Raw genomic sequence first — 14,624 nt, forward strand, 5'->3', positions numbered from 1 at the left:
TCACAGGACTCTAAGAGCAGTTATGCTCCAACTAAGCTGCTTCGTAACTTACCTATTGAGGCTGCTGTTGTAGTAATGCAACACCTGAGAGAAAAAAACCAAACCCAAGCAAAAAGCCTGTGCAAACCAGTGCTATTGAGTAGAAATGCAACATCCCCAAGGGTAAGGTGGAAAAAAGGGCCAGAGAAGAGATCTCTGATAGGAAAGGAACAGAGAAGGGGCCACTCTGTCCCTGCTCTGTGGACTCCAGAGAACCTTTCAGAAGCGCTGACACTAAAACGTCAATGTGGTGGTCTAGGAGTCCAGGCCAGGCAGGTACAGAGAAGGGCCGCTCTGCACAGCAAAACAAAAACACAGGGTTTTACCTGCGGCAGGTCCCGGTGGATATCGGTGTTCTGATCCCTTGCGACTGTGAGAGTCTTAGCAGCATCTGTATTGTAGGTAAAAGAAAAGACACCCTCCCTAGTAATATCCATTCTCAAGGAGGCAGGAGAAAACAGGTGAGACAAGCCTGGAAACATACATCACTCTATACACAGGTAGCTCGAGACGAAGTCATCCCTGCCCCCAAATAGTCCCAGTTTCCTCTTACCTAGAAGGTGCCAGGTGTCTGACAGAGTGATTTCTCCGAGAGCAGGTGCCATTATATTTGTTTGTATGGAAAGTTTAGCCAACAAGACTTCCGAGGAGAAATGCACCTCTTTACAGTATGCTTTCAAGTATTAATATCCTATTGCACGCAACAAAGTTTGTGGTCCCTTCCTAGCTTCCTTGGATACCTTTCCATGCTAGGGAAGGAGAAAGAAGAGATCACAGACCACACCATTCCTACTTTCATATTATTCACAGTTCTGCTGCGAGACAAATGCACCGTTCACTGGCTGCACATTTGTGTTTGCTCATATGCTGTAAGGTAAATATTTCACACCCGGAACCTCAAACTGTCAAAAAATACACTTGTGAAGAAGACTTAAGCTTATAAAAATTACACATACACTGACATACGTACAAACTCCCACAAAGCGCGACTCTTCCCCTTCACACAAAGAGGCTAAATAAGGAGTTTAAAAGCGATAGATTTACTCCAAGCAATGTAAACAAATTGTACCAAATCATAACAGCGCAATAATCCCAAATATTGCTTAATTGGCTAGAAGAAAGTTATTTGAAAAGTGTAACAGATGATGAGCAGCCTCCTAACATCTGTAGCCCTAACCCCGTTTTTTGTTTTTGTTTAGCTCAGTCGCTAATGCGTGAGGTTTAGCTCAAGAAAATGTTTGTTTAAGACTCTAGCCACAAAGGGCAGAATGCAAAGAACATAAATTGATGCACGAGCAACTAAAATTACCAGGAGACTAGCCACTCAAAGATTCTGTTCAAAACGCTACCATCTAGAATCTGCTTTTTTGAAGGTTAGCCTGGTAATGTACTCCTACAACACTTAGTAGGTTGCCCAAAATTATCCGTTTTCGGTTATACAAAATCCCACGGTGAAGACATTCTAAAGTCCTGCTAACCAGAAAACTAAAAAAGTTGAATAACTCCTGGCCCAATGACGTGCTGAATCACTAGTCGAACAAGGGACTCTATTCGAATGAGACTACGCAGAAGACCTTTCAACTCATAATATTAAACAAATGTAACTGAGTATATTGAAAAGAAGCCACAAAATGAAAAAAAAGCACGAGCATCTCTTAAAACTAATACCAAAGTTAAAAGAATCAGTCATGCAGGGGAAGGAAGAGGTAAACGGACTCACTGAATCTGGATTGAGAAAATGAGAAAGAAATTGCGCATGTATGCATTTACATTTTTTTATAGTGAAAAAAATGCCTGTCCCACCACTTCCAACTAAATAAAGATTTATCCAAAAAAGTGCCTCAACTCATGCTACCTGGCGGATCCAACAGGCTTGAATCATAGACCATATACAACTTATCAACCTACTGATTATTTTCCTATCCTCAAATTTGACAAAAGACTTAGCATCCCAGCGAAAGGTCACTGCACTGGTTCTAGGTTCCTTCCTACATTAAGGAAGCCATAGTAGACTCACAAGGACAGTCTATGGTAAAAACATTTGCTTCTCCGAGTCGGGACACGAGATGCTTCACGGGCCTCAGACCCCAGCCCATTTATTCCGATCACCTTTCCACTGCAGAACCGGTTAGCCTCCCAAATGCAGGGCTGGAATTCCTCCAGCAACAACTAAACAGAAATGCTGGCTTAGGCAAACACCCTCCCAACTTCCATGGGTATCCAAAGCAAACAATGGCCTTTCCAACTGCAGGCATCATTCTCAAGCCCCCTTAGTATATTCCATTTCAGAGCGATCCCCCTTAGAGCTGGTGCTGTGGCAAATAAAACACATCACATTTCAAAAATTCCCACGTGTGCCCCTCCAAGCATAACCAGACAGTGACATACATGCCTGTTTAACATTACTACTAACAGTGCATTTAGAAGGGAAGAAGCTGGGAGTAACTTTGTTGCGAGCTCCAAACAATAGTAAATGGGGTAATAAAATCCCGGCAAGTGGACAAAACACCCTTAACTTACAAACATTAATGCAACAATAAAAGAATATGAAAAGAAAATTTAAAAGTTCTAAAGGGGTCAAGCTCTACGGAACTGCCCACTTTCGCACTGGGGGTACATAGACAGATGCACCAGCTTTTACATGCTCTTCGAGCAGTCAGCAGGCCGAAGCAAGAACGTAGAAAAGCAGGAATCCTAAAAAAACAACCCAAAAAAATCCAAGGGGCCAAATGTGAAACAAAACCCACAACACGTTCATGATGAGGTGCACAACATTCTTCCCCTGCAACATGTGCATGACGGTACTTGCCACAGAGACACAGTGCATATCTTACCTGGGACAGAGGCTGGTAAAAGGTTCCTTTTCAACATATCATAGAGAGGGCTGTGGGAGAAAGGTGGGTTGTGAGCTCAAGTTCCTTTCGACTCAATTTTCACAGGTAAACTTTCCCCAACTGTACAGCAGACAGGCACACAAGCGTTCTCGCACATTCAGGTCAGAGGTACATCAGGTGAAAGCGAATCAAGCGGTCTTTGCTTCCGCCAAGGCTCATCCCTCTTTGCTTTTCAGACTCGAAGGCTATGGTTTAAGGAGGATCACTGTATGAGGCGTCTTCTTTGCAAGGCCGATTACTCTGCTGGATGGTTGTGTAGATATTTCCTTCAAGCAACAAGTCCTATGGGGCGAGTATTTAGGTCTTATCAACAGGCCAAGAGTGAAGAGTTTCCATCCTGGAATGGATCACTAAATCTTGCAAACTGACAAACAGACCGCACCAAATATCAGCCAACACTCCCTATTTTTCAGCCCTCCAATATCCAAACTCTGGTGTCCTAGCAACAAGCATTCCAATGAGTTGCTGTTGAGATCCCTGTATCTGTGCAGAGGCCAGTGTTCGCGCTGCTACAGTAAGCAGGAATACCACATTTGTCACAACGGTCTCCCCCAAAACACAATTTCTTGCAGTCTTTTCAATGGGCTCACATGACCAGTGTATTCCTGGAAATTTCACATCCTGAGGAGACAACTGCTTCTTACCTCGGGTCTTTGACGGAGAAGCTGCAAATTCCGAGTAAGGCGCCCAACTCATCCTCCCCGCAGCGCACAATGTGCTGCTGCTCCTTGTCGTACAACTGCTTGATCATGATATACTGTCCCAGGTAATGCATGACCTGTGAGAGGAAGTGAAGCAGGAGTGAGACCCCGAACAAACAATGCACAGGCTCACAAGGTCTGCAAGACTTCGAGAAAAATGGAAAAGGAAGAAGAGCGTTGTGGGAAACAAGAGGCAGATGTGCGCGCTCAAAGGATCGAAATGCATAAGCTCACAAAGTATGAATAACTTGAAAGAGGAAAATAGAAACCACAAACAGTCTAGGTGCGTGCTTACCAGCACCTTAAAGGCATAGTACACCCCCGCCAAACCTCCCTTCAAGCAGGAATTGTGGGAGGACTTCAGTCAGGTGGGATGATGTGAAAGCACCAAAGGCAGATGTAGATCAAACAATAAAAGCATGGGTTCGCTTTCAAACGCTTTAGAAGTAGACCCAGAATTGAAGTGAGTATGCTGGACCATATGTGCACTAAAAGATCTGTCCCCTCCACACCATACACATTCTCAAGAGGTGGGCAGAGGAGTCGGACTGGTGTAACGCCCACATGCTACAACCACCTTTTCTAATGCTCAATACGCCATCCCTGCTCGTATCTAATGCCCACAACGTTACCCTTCACCCTGGAAGGGGGAGGATACACCAGGGCACCAAGGAAACTTCAAAAACAAAAGATGCACAAGATGGACTTGATCAATGATCCTCACCATGGAATCACCATGTTTTGACAACGATTAATAAAGGAAGTGCAAACAGAAGATAATTACATTTCTACTATACACAAAATAAAGCAACTAAATGAATACATAAAACGCACACACCATGTAGACAAGAGGCGCGCACTGGAGAACCTGAATAACAAATAGTTTCTTACCTGTCGGTGTAGTTTTGCAGCTTGAAGATCTTTCTGGATTCACTATGCTGTGCATATTTCGCAATCTGGTGGTTGGGTCCGAATCGTAGTCTTTTTTCTCTTTTTTTTTTTTTCGTAGCCCAGGTGGGCGTCGATGTCCCACCATTTGGTGTACCTTCGGTGACGTCGGCATGCTTCCGGCGGAAGCTACCACCCTTGGGCGCCATCTTGGGATTCTTTTTTCTGTCTCTTTTCTTTTCCGTGTTTGTAGTTTGTACCATTTTTCTGTGTAGTTGTTTCTTGCGACACCATTGAGTGAATCTTTCCCATTTTGCCCCATAGCATTTGCGTGTGCTGGGCCTTCTTGCCTCTCGCAGCACTCTCAGGGTGATCTCTGGTAGTTTTAGATGTGCAAACTCTAAGTCCTCAGGCTGAGAGGTTGAGGCTCTCCGGCTCTGGGTGTAGTACTTCTCCGTTTTCCATGGACAGTATGTCTCTTCTTTTTGGGAACTTGTGGGGAGGCCCCTGCGCCATCTCCATTATCTGAGAGTACCAGGTCTGCCTGGCCCATTGTGGTGCCAACAGGCTCAGGGTCATGTTGCTTGTCATGCATTTATTCAGAACCCTGGGGATCAGCGGTATCGGGGGAAACGCGTAGGCAAATGTCTTTGCCCAGCTTATCCATAAGGCATTCCCCTGTGATTGTGATTCTGGTTGCCTGGATGCAAAGTATTGCATTTTGCATTCCGGCGTGTTGCAAATAGGTCTATTGTCGGAGTGCCCCATCTCCTGAATAGTTTCTCCGTCTCCTGCACATTGAGTTCCCACTCGTGGGATGCTGAAGTCTGCCTGCTGAGCCAGTCCGCTTCTACATTGTCCTTCCCCGGCAGGTGTATGGCTAGCAGGTCTATTTTGAGTGGTATTGCCCATCTCCAGATTTCCTGTGCCAAGTTTGACAGGGGAAATGATGGAGTTCCCCCTTGTTTGTTTATGTAAAACATCGTTGTGGTGTTGTCTGTTTGTATCAGCACCTTCTGGCTGTACAGGTGTCTCTGGAAGGCCTTGAGTGCCAGCAACACTGTTTTCAGCTCTAGATAATTGATGTGTCTGACCGCATCTGTAGGGCTCCACAGGCCTCTCACTCTGAGCTTGTTCATATATGCGCCCCACCCCTTCTGGGATGCATCTGTGGTAATGGTCACTGTTGGGTCCGGTGGTGTTAGAGGTTTCCCTACTGTTATCCGTTCCTTGGTCCACCACCTTATTTCTTCCTGCACCCTGTGCGTTACAACCACTAGATCCTCCCAACTTCCTGTAGCTTGTGACCATTGTTGTTGTAGCCACTCTTGGAGTGGTCTCATCTGTAGACGTACATTGGGGACCATGTGTATGCATGACGCCATCATCCCTAAGATCTTGCTCACTGTCCTCACAGTCAGAGCTCGCCCCTTCAGGTAGTGACGTTTCTCCCTCAGTAGGCTGAGTGTTCTCTTTTTGCTGGGTGACACTCTGCATTGGACGGTGTCAATTTGAGCACCCAAGAAGATCTTCACCTGCTCCGGTTCCATTGAGCATTTTCCCCAGTGTATCGAGAAACCCAGACCAGTTAGCTTTCTCGTGACTTGCTGTGCGTGATCCTTGCATGTCCTGTACGAGCTTGCCTTTACGAGCCAGTCGTCTAGGTAGGGGTACACGTGTATCCCCTCCCTTCGCAGATGCGCGGCTACTGCCGCGAGGCATTTGGTGAACACCCTTGGTGCGGATTTTAGACCGAAGGCCAGGGTTGTAAACTGGTAGTGATCGTTGTTCACTGCGAACCGTAGCATGTGCTTGTGCTGCCTGTTCATGGGGATGTGCAGGTACGCGTCCTTGAGGGCTATGGTGGACAAGAAATCCCCGACCTTTATCTGTGGGATGACTTCTTGCAGGGACGTCATTTTGAATTTTTGGGTTTTTACGTATTTGTTTAGGAACCGTAAGTCCAGGAAGGGTCTTAGGCTTTCGTCCACTTTCGGTACCAGGAAGTAGTTTGAGTACACTCCTTTGTTCCGTTCTTTGAATGGGACTGTTTCGATGGCCTCTTCGAGGAGTAGTTCTTGAGCCTCCTTTTGGAGTAGATGTAGCTCTGTTCCAGAGTGCTCTCTTCTCTTTGGCTTTCTGTTTGGTGGATTCTTTAGCAGCTCTATGCAGTATCCGAACTGCATGATGTTCAGTATCCACTTGTCTGTGGTGATTTTCCTCCACTCCTGGAGAACAAATCTTAGCCTGCCTCCTACTGAAGTTACATGATCTTTTGTGTCCTGTCCGTGTATCCCTCTCCTCTTTGTTTCTCCGTGCTCTTCCCCCGGAGGGTTCGGGTGGGTGAGCACCTTTTCTCGTGAGAAGTCACTTAGAGAGGGGTTGTTCACCGCCTTTTCTTCTTTGGCCTTGTCCATTTCCTCTTGAACGAAAGGACTGGCCCCTGTTCTGGTAGTTCCAGTTTTGTCTCTGTTGGCCCTGGTGACCTTGGTTGTCACTCTGTTGTCCCTGGTGGAACGTCTGGTGAGAATCTCCTCGCTGGCTTCCACCACTGCCGTTTGGCCTTTGCGTAGGAGTGCCCCTTCTCATCCCCCTGAATTGCAGGGCCCCCATGGACCTTGCCGACTCATTGTCCTTCTTCAGTTGTGTGAGCTTCTCATCAACTGGTGCTCCGAACAGTGTTTCACCATTGAAGGGTGTGTTCAGGATGTTGTTCTGAACCTCAGCTTTGAAGCCTGAGATCCTGAGCCAGGCTTGCCTTCTCTCTGTAATGCCTATAGCCATCAGTCTGCTGGATGTTTCAGCCCCATCCAAGGCTGTCTTCAGGCACGAGTTAGCAATGCTTTTCCCCTCTTCCACAAGGTGTGATGCCCTCTCACGGTATTGCTCCGGGAGGTGCTTGAGCAATTGCCCCATCTCATCCCAATGTTGGTATTGATGTCTGTTTAGGAGGGCGTTCGAGTTCGCCATCCGCCAGTGCGTTGCGGCGTTTCTCTCTATTTTCCTGCCCGTTAGGTCCATTCTCGTGCTTTCCTTGTCAGGTGGGGGGCCAGATGTTGGGACGTTGGCCCTTCTTCTGGCCGTTGCAGCAATAATAGAGTCAGCTGTGACGGACCCCTTGATATAAGCTGGGTCCTGTGAGGAGAATTTGTATTTCTTTTCTGTCCTCGGCGTTACTGATCTACATGTAGCCGGGTCCTTGAAGGCTTCCTACCCCTGGTCTGTGATGCTTTTCAGCATGGGAAGGAATTGGCTTCTTGTCTGTGTGGGGAGCAATGTTTCTAGTAGGAAATCTGCTTTGGCTTTACCTCCTCTAGCTTCACCCCATTAGCTGCTGCTGCCTTCCTGACGACCTCGTTGTATGCCCCGATATCGTCGGGTGGCGAAGGCCTCGACGGATATGTCTCCACCGCCTCCTCCGGGTTTTCAGCGTCGATGTCCTGCCATTCCTGGTCCTGGACCGTCGAGGAACCCGAGCCGTAGCTTGACTGCTGGTCCCCGTAATCCTCTTCATTATAATAGAGGTCCTCTTCCTCTTCGTGCTCCGAGAGCTCCGGAGTTTTCGGCGGATCTTTGACGTCGAACTCCTCCTGTTGCACCACCTCCGCGACGGACGTTGCCGGCCTCGAGGGGATCTTGTAAATTTTTATTTTGTCGTCGAAGTCTTTCTTTCTCTGGAGGATGTTCTCCATCTCGGACTTGAGCCTTCTTTTCTTTCTCAGCATCTCCGCGGCCTGGCCGTCGTCAAGCGTTTCGGCTGCTCTTTTTGGCGGCGTAGTCGAAGCTTTCTTCAGCTCCTTTTCCTTCGAAGTCGAAGATCCTTTTTCGGGGGCTTGCTTTGACGACCTCTGCTTTTCGCCAGTCTTCTGCCTCCGGGAGTCCTTGTCAAAGGATCCGCTGGGCTCTTTTTCAGAGGATGCAGCTTCGGCCGTCGAACTTTTCGGCGCCGGTGCTCCTTTCGAGGCTTTGGACTCTGTCTTTCGAGGGTCCGCCTCTGGTTTTCGAGGCCCTGGGGGGGTTTTCGGGGTCGTAGACTCTCCTACCAACCAACTCTCCAGCCAACCTTTCGAGGCCCTCACCTTAAAAACTGAAATCCAGAGGGGGAAAAGTCCTTCCCAGTGCTAGGCTCCAATGCCTGGAACCTACTTCCCAGCACTCTCCATTTCACAGAACCCAAAGAAATAGTTTAAAAAGGCTTAGAGACGTGGCTCTTTCTTGCACCAGGCGCACTAGGGCACTCCCTAATAGAACTGATCTTATACCTTTATGTAAGGATCCCCGTTGTTCCCCAGCATAGCACCAGGATGCTCAATTAAGAGTGACAGCGCTACAAGTTCAACATTCATTCATTCATTAAGCAGCCACTCATCTAAGTACAGGAATACTGCCATTTCGGACTTCTGGAGATGGGCCGCAATCACTTTACTGAAGACTTGAGGTGTTGGAAGTTAGTTCAAAACAAAAGCTAGCAAATTGGCAATAAGTTGAACTCACTACAAATCGTAGGTCCTTACTGTGGGGTTGCAGGATAAGTATATAAAAGTGCATGTCCTGCAGGTCGAGGGACACCATCCAACCCTTTGTATCAAGTGCAAACAAAATCTGAGAAAGGGAAAACATCTGAAACTTCTCCTTGTGCAGGAACCAGCTCAAGATCCTTAAGTCTAGGATCAAATGAATTGTGCCAGCCTTCTAAACCAGGAAGTACCACAGTTAGCAACTCAGGCCGTTTTCCAGTTCTGGCACCATTGCCGCTGCTCCTTTTGTCAACAGGGCTGCCATCTTCTGCTGCAGGACCCACAGAAGGTCTACAGACATAATGGAATACTGGAGAGGTATATGGAGGGAGTGAGGGGGTTTCCTAGTGGACAGAGAGGGTACACCCCTTTTCTACAATCTGCAAGGTCAACTGTAGAGATAACATAACTTTCCAGCTCTGAAGAAAAGAAGTCACCATCCTTCCAAAGCAAAACACATGGGCCTTCACAGCTAAACTACTGCTGCTTCCCTGGTGGTGCAAGTGAATAGGAATGTGATGGTGAACTCTTTGCCCTGCCTTTATACTGCCTGACAAAGGGTTTAGGCTGATGTGGTTTGCCCTGGGCCGACTGACTGTTTGGTATGGAAAGCTTCTTCCAAAATGTCTGGACTTCATAAAGGGGCCAAAATCTCTGGAAACTTGAAGGCCTATATAGTTTGCTGTTGCTGTGCCCTCATTAAAGCACTTAAGTGCCAAGCTCACCTTTGGGCCGAAGAGTCTTGCTCCATCAAACATGTCCATCAGAGTGTTTTTTACATCACAGTAGAACTGCGTTACGCTGCCTAACATGCTTTCTAAGAGCCACAAAGGAACCCATCACTCTTGCAATGCAATCTGCGGTGTCTATGCCAGCTCTGATTATGTGGCAGAAAGCATCCTGGTCATCGTGGACTACCTCTGTAAAAGGATTCCAGAGGTGGTCTGACAAGTTAAGGACAAAGATGAGAGAGCGACCCCTTGGGCAATCGTCGCTCCCCTTTAAGGAAACAATTTTCCTTTGTTTTCACCCCTTTCCTCCGGTGGCAGATCAGTAGTTTTTCAAGAACAGATCAAACTAAGGTCAATGTGAGTCTTTGCAAAGGTGCACTCATGGACCTTAGTTTGATCCGTTAATGTCATGGACACTAGGACGACAAGTGGGACAGTGTTTATATTAAGCTAATTGGGGGAATGCTGAATGGCAGGAATTCTGTGGATTACTGCTGATTCTGGAAGGAAAATGCACAATTTAGGCAAAGTTTGAGGTTTGCAGGGCATTGTGGGTATAAAAAAACAAAATAAAACAACTTTGTGAGACACGCAAAAGGCACACCAACCTCGACTCCCCTGCGTGTCTGGTTTTCAGAAATGTGTGGGTTTGGTAGGCTTTCCTGGGTGGCTGTTGATCTCCGGATCAAAAAAAACAAAAAGAATGCTACCTCCATTGCCAAATCAGAACACTTTTGTGACAGGAAATATTAGTGACCCCACATTGTATCTTGGGTACTTTCCTGTTGCGGGCACTATGCCTACGAACACAAGTACGTTACCATTTTTATCGGAAGACTTGAGGGAATGGTAGGAAATCGATTTCCCTCACTGCAGAAATATGAGAACAGTGAGTTAGGTCAAAATTTGAGGTTTGTAATGGCTTCTAGGTAGGAACACCCGGTGGGAGTCACACAAGTAACCCCACCATGGATTCCCTGTGTGTCTAGTTTTCTGAAATATGCAGGTTTGCTAGGTTTCCCTAGGTGTCCGCTGAGCTAGAGCCCAAAATCCACAGTCAGCCATATTGTAAAAAAAAAATACAAAAAAAACCCACAAAAAAAAAACCCACAAAAAAAACCCCACAAAAAAAACCCCACAAAAAAAACCCCACAAGCTTTGGCAAAGCCAATGGGTTGCGCCTATGCAAGAGCTATAGTTGTATACCTGAGTGGCTGCCTTTCAGCATGGCAGAGTAGAATAGAGTGACAGAGTGCAATGGTGTAGAGTGATGTAGCGTGCAGTGGAGTAGAGTGCAGTGGCAGAGTAGAATATTCTAGAGTATAGTACCGTGCAGTGCAGTGGTGTAGAGTAGATTGCCATAGAATGCAGTGGCATAGAAGGCGCTGGTTTCAGTGAAGTGTGGTAGACAGCACTGGTGAAGAGTGCAGCATTGTAGACTAGAGTGGTGTAGTGTGGAGTGGCATAGAGTGCAGTAGTATAGAGTAGAGTGCAGTGGTGCAGAGTAGATTAAAGTGGTTTGGAGAGGATTGGCATAGAGTAAAGTGGAGTAGAGTTAAGGTTTGTAGAGTGGCGGAGAGTTCAGTGCTGCAGAGCAAAGTGGTGTAGCGTAGAGTGGCGCAGAGTAAAGTGACAGAGTGAAATGGTGTAAAGCAGAATGGCATAGAGTGCAGTGGTACAGACTAGATCGGCATAGCGTGTGGCGGCGTAGAGTGCAGTAAAGAGGCACAGAGTTGAGTAACAGAGTGGAGTAGTGTAGTAGAGGGGCACAGAGTGGTCATGGAGAGTAAGTGCAGTGGCACAGAGCGCATTCATGCACAGTAGTGTTCGAGTGTAGTGTAGCAGAGAGCAGTGGTGTATAGTGGTGCAGAGTAGTGTGGTGCAGAGAGCAGTGACGTAGATCGTTATAATGTAGAATGACGTAGTGTGCAGTGGCCTAGAGTATAATCTTCTAGAGTATTGCGGCGTAAAGTCCAGTGGTGAAAAATAGTTGGCATAGGTGCAGTGGCATAGGGTCGATTGGTTTGGAGTAAATTTGTGTCTAGCGAATTGGCACACAAGTTACTACTTGTGTAAGGATATATCTGTAAAAGACATTAGTTAGTGATTGATTCCTTTCCTTCGAATATCCACGGGCGTCAGACTGGATCCGCTAAGTTTTATTTTTCTGCTAGCAGTACCTCTGCGCATCAGTAGGTGGCGTTGTGTGGCTCCGCGTCCGTCACTCGCGACGTATGCGCCGAGATGATGTCACGGAGACTACTTACGCGCCACCCATGCGCGCGGACGTCAGTTCTGTACAAGACTTTCCGCGCCAGGAACGTAGAGCCATGCAAGAAACTGATCACTGTTGCCATGAAACTAGGGCCCTGAAAGGGATGACCATGACCCTAGAAATCAGTTAGCAGAACGGGGAGGATGAGTTGGGCGGTAAGTAATCTATCACTAACTAATGTCTCTTACAGTTATATTGTTACACAAGTAGTAACTTGTGCATCTGAAAGAGACATGCAATAGATTCCTTACCTTAGAATAGATACCCCAGCAATACCAACCGCGGTGGTGGGTCTGCGAACAAGATTACACCAAAAAGTCACAGAGAACAGAAATGCCAGAGAAGCAGTTTCTCCGGACTGGACTGTCAAGGCAGAAATGCTTTGTAAACTTGTGCAGCGAGGCCCACGTAGCTGTCTGACAAATGTCCTGCAAGGGAACGCTGCGCCCCATGGCAGTAGTGGCAGCCGATGCCCTGGTGGAATGGGCATGCAGCCCCACAGGAGGCTACTTCTTAGCCAACGAATAACAGGCCTTGATGCAGAGAACGACCCACCGAGAGATGGTCCGTTTGTACACGGCCCAACCTTTTTCGGCACTCACGTAGCCAGCAAAGAGCTGGTCATACACCCGGAACTGTTGTGTACTCCTCAGATAGAACGAGAGCGCACGTTTGGGTCCAGACAGTGGAGCCTCTCTTCCTCTTTTGAAGGAGGCAGAAAGAAGGTGGGCAAAGTGATGGTCTGCCCGATGTGGAAGGGCGCGACAACCTTTGGCAAGAAAGAAGGACAGGTTCTTAAAACCACCTTGTCCGGATGAACAGAAAGGATAGGAAAGGAGGTTTGGCAGAGCCTGGAGCTCACTCACTCTTCTGGCAGAGGTGATAGCTACCAGGAAAGCCGTTTTGAGAGTAAGAAGACGCAGAGGACAGATATGAAGGGGCTCGAAGGGAGCGCATATCAGATATGTCAAGACAAGGTTCAAGTCCCATTGAGGCATGTTGAAAGGCATGGGAGGAAACGTGTGCGTAATGCCATTCAAGAAAACGGTTAACAACCGGGGACTTAAAAAGGGAAGGCTGATCAGGATGCCGGAGAAAGGCGGGGATGGTCGAAAGATAACCTTTGATAGAGCCCGTAGCATAGCCCTGCTGGGACAAAGGAAGAAGGAAAAGAAGGACCTCAGAAAGAGGGACAGAAAAGGGATCCACAGCTTTAGCTGTGCACCATGCCACAAACTTTTTCCACCTGCAGGCGTACACCGTTTTAGTGGAGGGACGCCTGGCTGCCAGAATGACATCACAGACTTCGGGAGAAGATCGAAAGCTGTCATCTGTCGCCGCTCAATCTCCAACCATGGAGGTGGAGGCTGGACAGGATCTGGTGGAGGACCATCCCCTGCTGCTGCAACAGAAGATCCTCCCAAAGAGGCAGTCAGATCGGGGGAATCGATCGCCATGCTGAGTAGCCCGAGATATCAGTATCTTCGTGCCCAAACCGGAGCCACAAGAATGACTTGGGCCCGGTCGCGCCAAATTTTCTTCAGCACCCTGGGCAGAAGTGGTATAGGCGCAAAGGCGTACAATAGACCAAAACTCCACTCGCGACGAAAAGCGTCGCCGAGCGAGTGCCGCTTTGGAAATTCCTTATTATAGGAAACAGGGGTCCTAAGGAGTTACGATGTAACAAGAGATGATAATATAGACCACAATCAGTACTATATTTTTCGACGCCCAGCCGGGCGTGGAGTAATTTATTAAGAAATAACATAGAATTACATTGACCTGGAGAGGGTCAAATATGAACAACAAGATTGGGTACAGTCCTGTACCTATCCCGAAAAGGTTGGAAAACCAATAGAATCAAGAAAGATAGAAGGAGGAAAGAGGTTTTTCAGGCAAGAAAAAAGCTTTTTAGAGCCAAAGAGTGGCTTGCGATTTCAATAGATAGTTTTGCAAAATACACCCAACAGTGTCAACACTTAGATATATACATTGAGTCATATGTTACACTGTTTAAAGCGTCGACGTTTCGATCCCTAAGGGCTCTTAGTAAAATGAGATCATCATCAGGACAATTTACAATCACTGCCTGTATTACAATGTGAATGCCTGTAAGGAAAAAAGGGGGGGAAAAAAATAGAAACATAAAGTAAGGCATCCGCCTGAAATGATAAGAATTTAAAACCATTCGACAGGGCCCGCGTGCAAGTTAAAAAGGCCGTTTCTCTGTTACTACTCACTGACAATTAACTAATGTGAAGGCGAGTTGTGATATTCATATCGTTTTAAAGGAGTGAAAAAACGGAGTGAAAAAAACGGCGCAGTGACATGGTGATAGATTTGTCATCCACTACTGATTGTGTCCTAAAGTGCTGTATCAGTGTAGACAGTGACATCTTCGTTGCGCGCAATTCGTGGTGCGTGCGAGGTGGTTCCGTGGTTCGGATAAGGGGGCAAGGTTGGGTTCAATTGAGGTGCGGTGGTGGTGAGAGTTGGTGAGGGATAAGGTTGGGCATGGGACTGTCTGTGGGCAGTCATCAAGCCGAGGTCAGGACAATTACCTTCACGAGTCATGGATC

The 14,624-nt window shown here is 47.2% G+C and overlaps 1 protein-coding gene across 3 annotated transcripts in view; it reads right to left on the minus strand.

Annotated features, from left to right (window-relative positions):
- Positions 1-14,624, minus strand: part of MDM4 (MDM4 regulator of p53) — a 417,739-nt gene that overhangs the window by 246,578 nt on the left and 156,537 nt on the right. Inside the window, exons 4-6 of one of the 3 annotated variants that reach the window (XM_086923457.1) lie at positions 3,578-3,711; positions 2,874-2,923; positions 366-430 (exon numbers count right to left, since the gene is read on the minus strand). The exons of 1 other annotated variant lie outside the window; for it this stretch is intronic. In XM_086923457.1, the coding sequence (XP_086779583.1) occupies positions 366-430; positions 2,874-2,923; positions 3,578-3,711 (249 nt within the window). The remainder of the gene's footprint in view (positions 1-365; positions 431-2,873; positions 2,924-3,577; positions 3,712-14,624) is intronic. One more of the 3 variants, XM_086923459.1, reaches the window with a different exon arrangement.

This window comes from Lissotriton vulgaris, chromosome 5 (assembly GCF_964263255.1).
Source record: "Lissotriton vulgaris chromosome 5, aLisVul1.2, whole genome shotgun sequence".
Lineage (NCBI taxonomy): Eukaryota > Metazoa > Chordata > Amphibia > Caudata > Salamandridae > Lissotriton > Lissotriton vulgaris.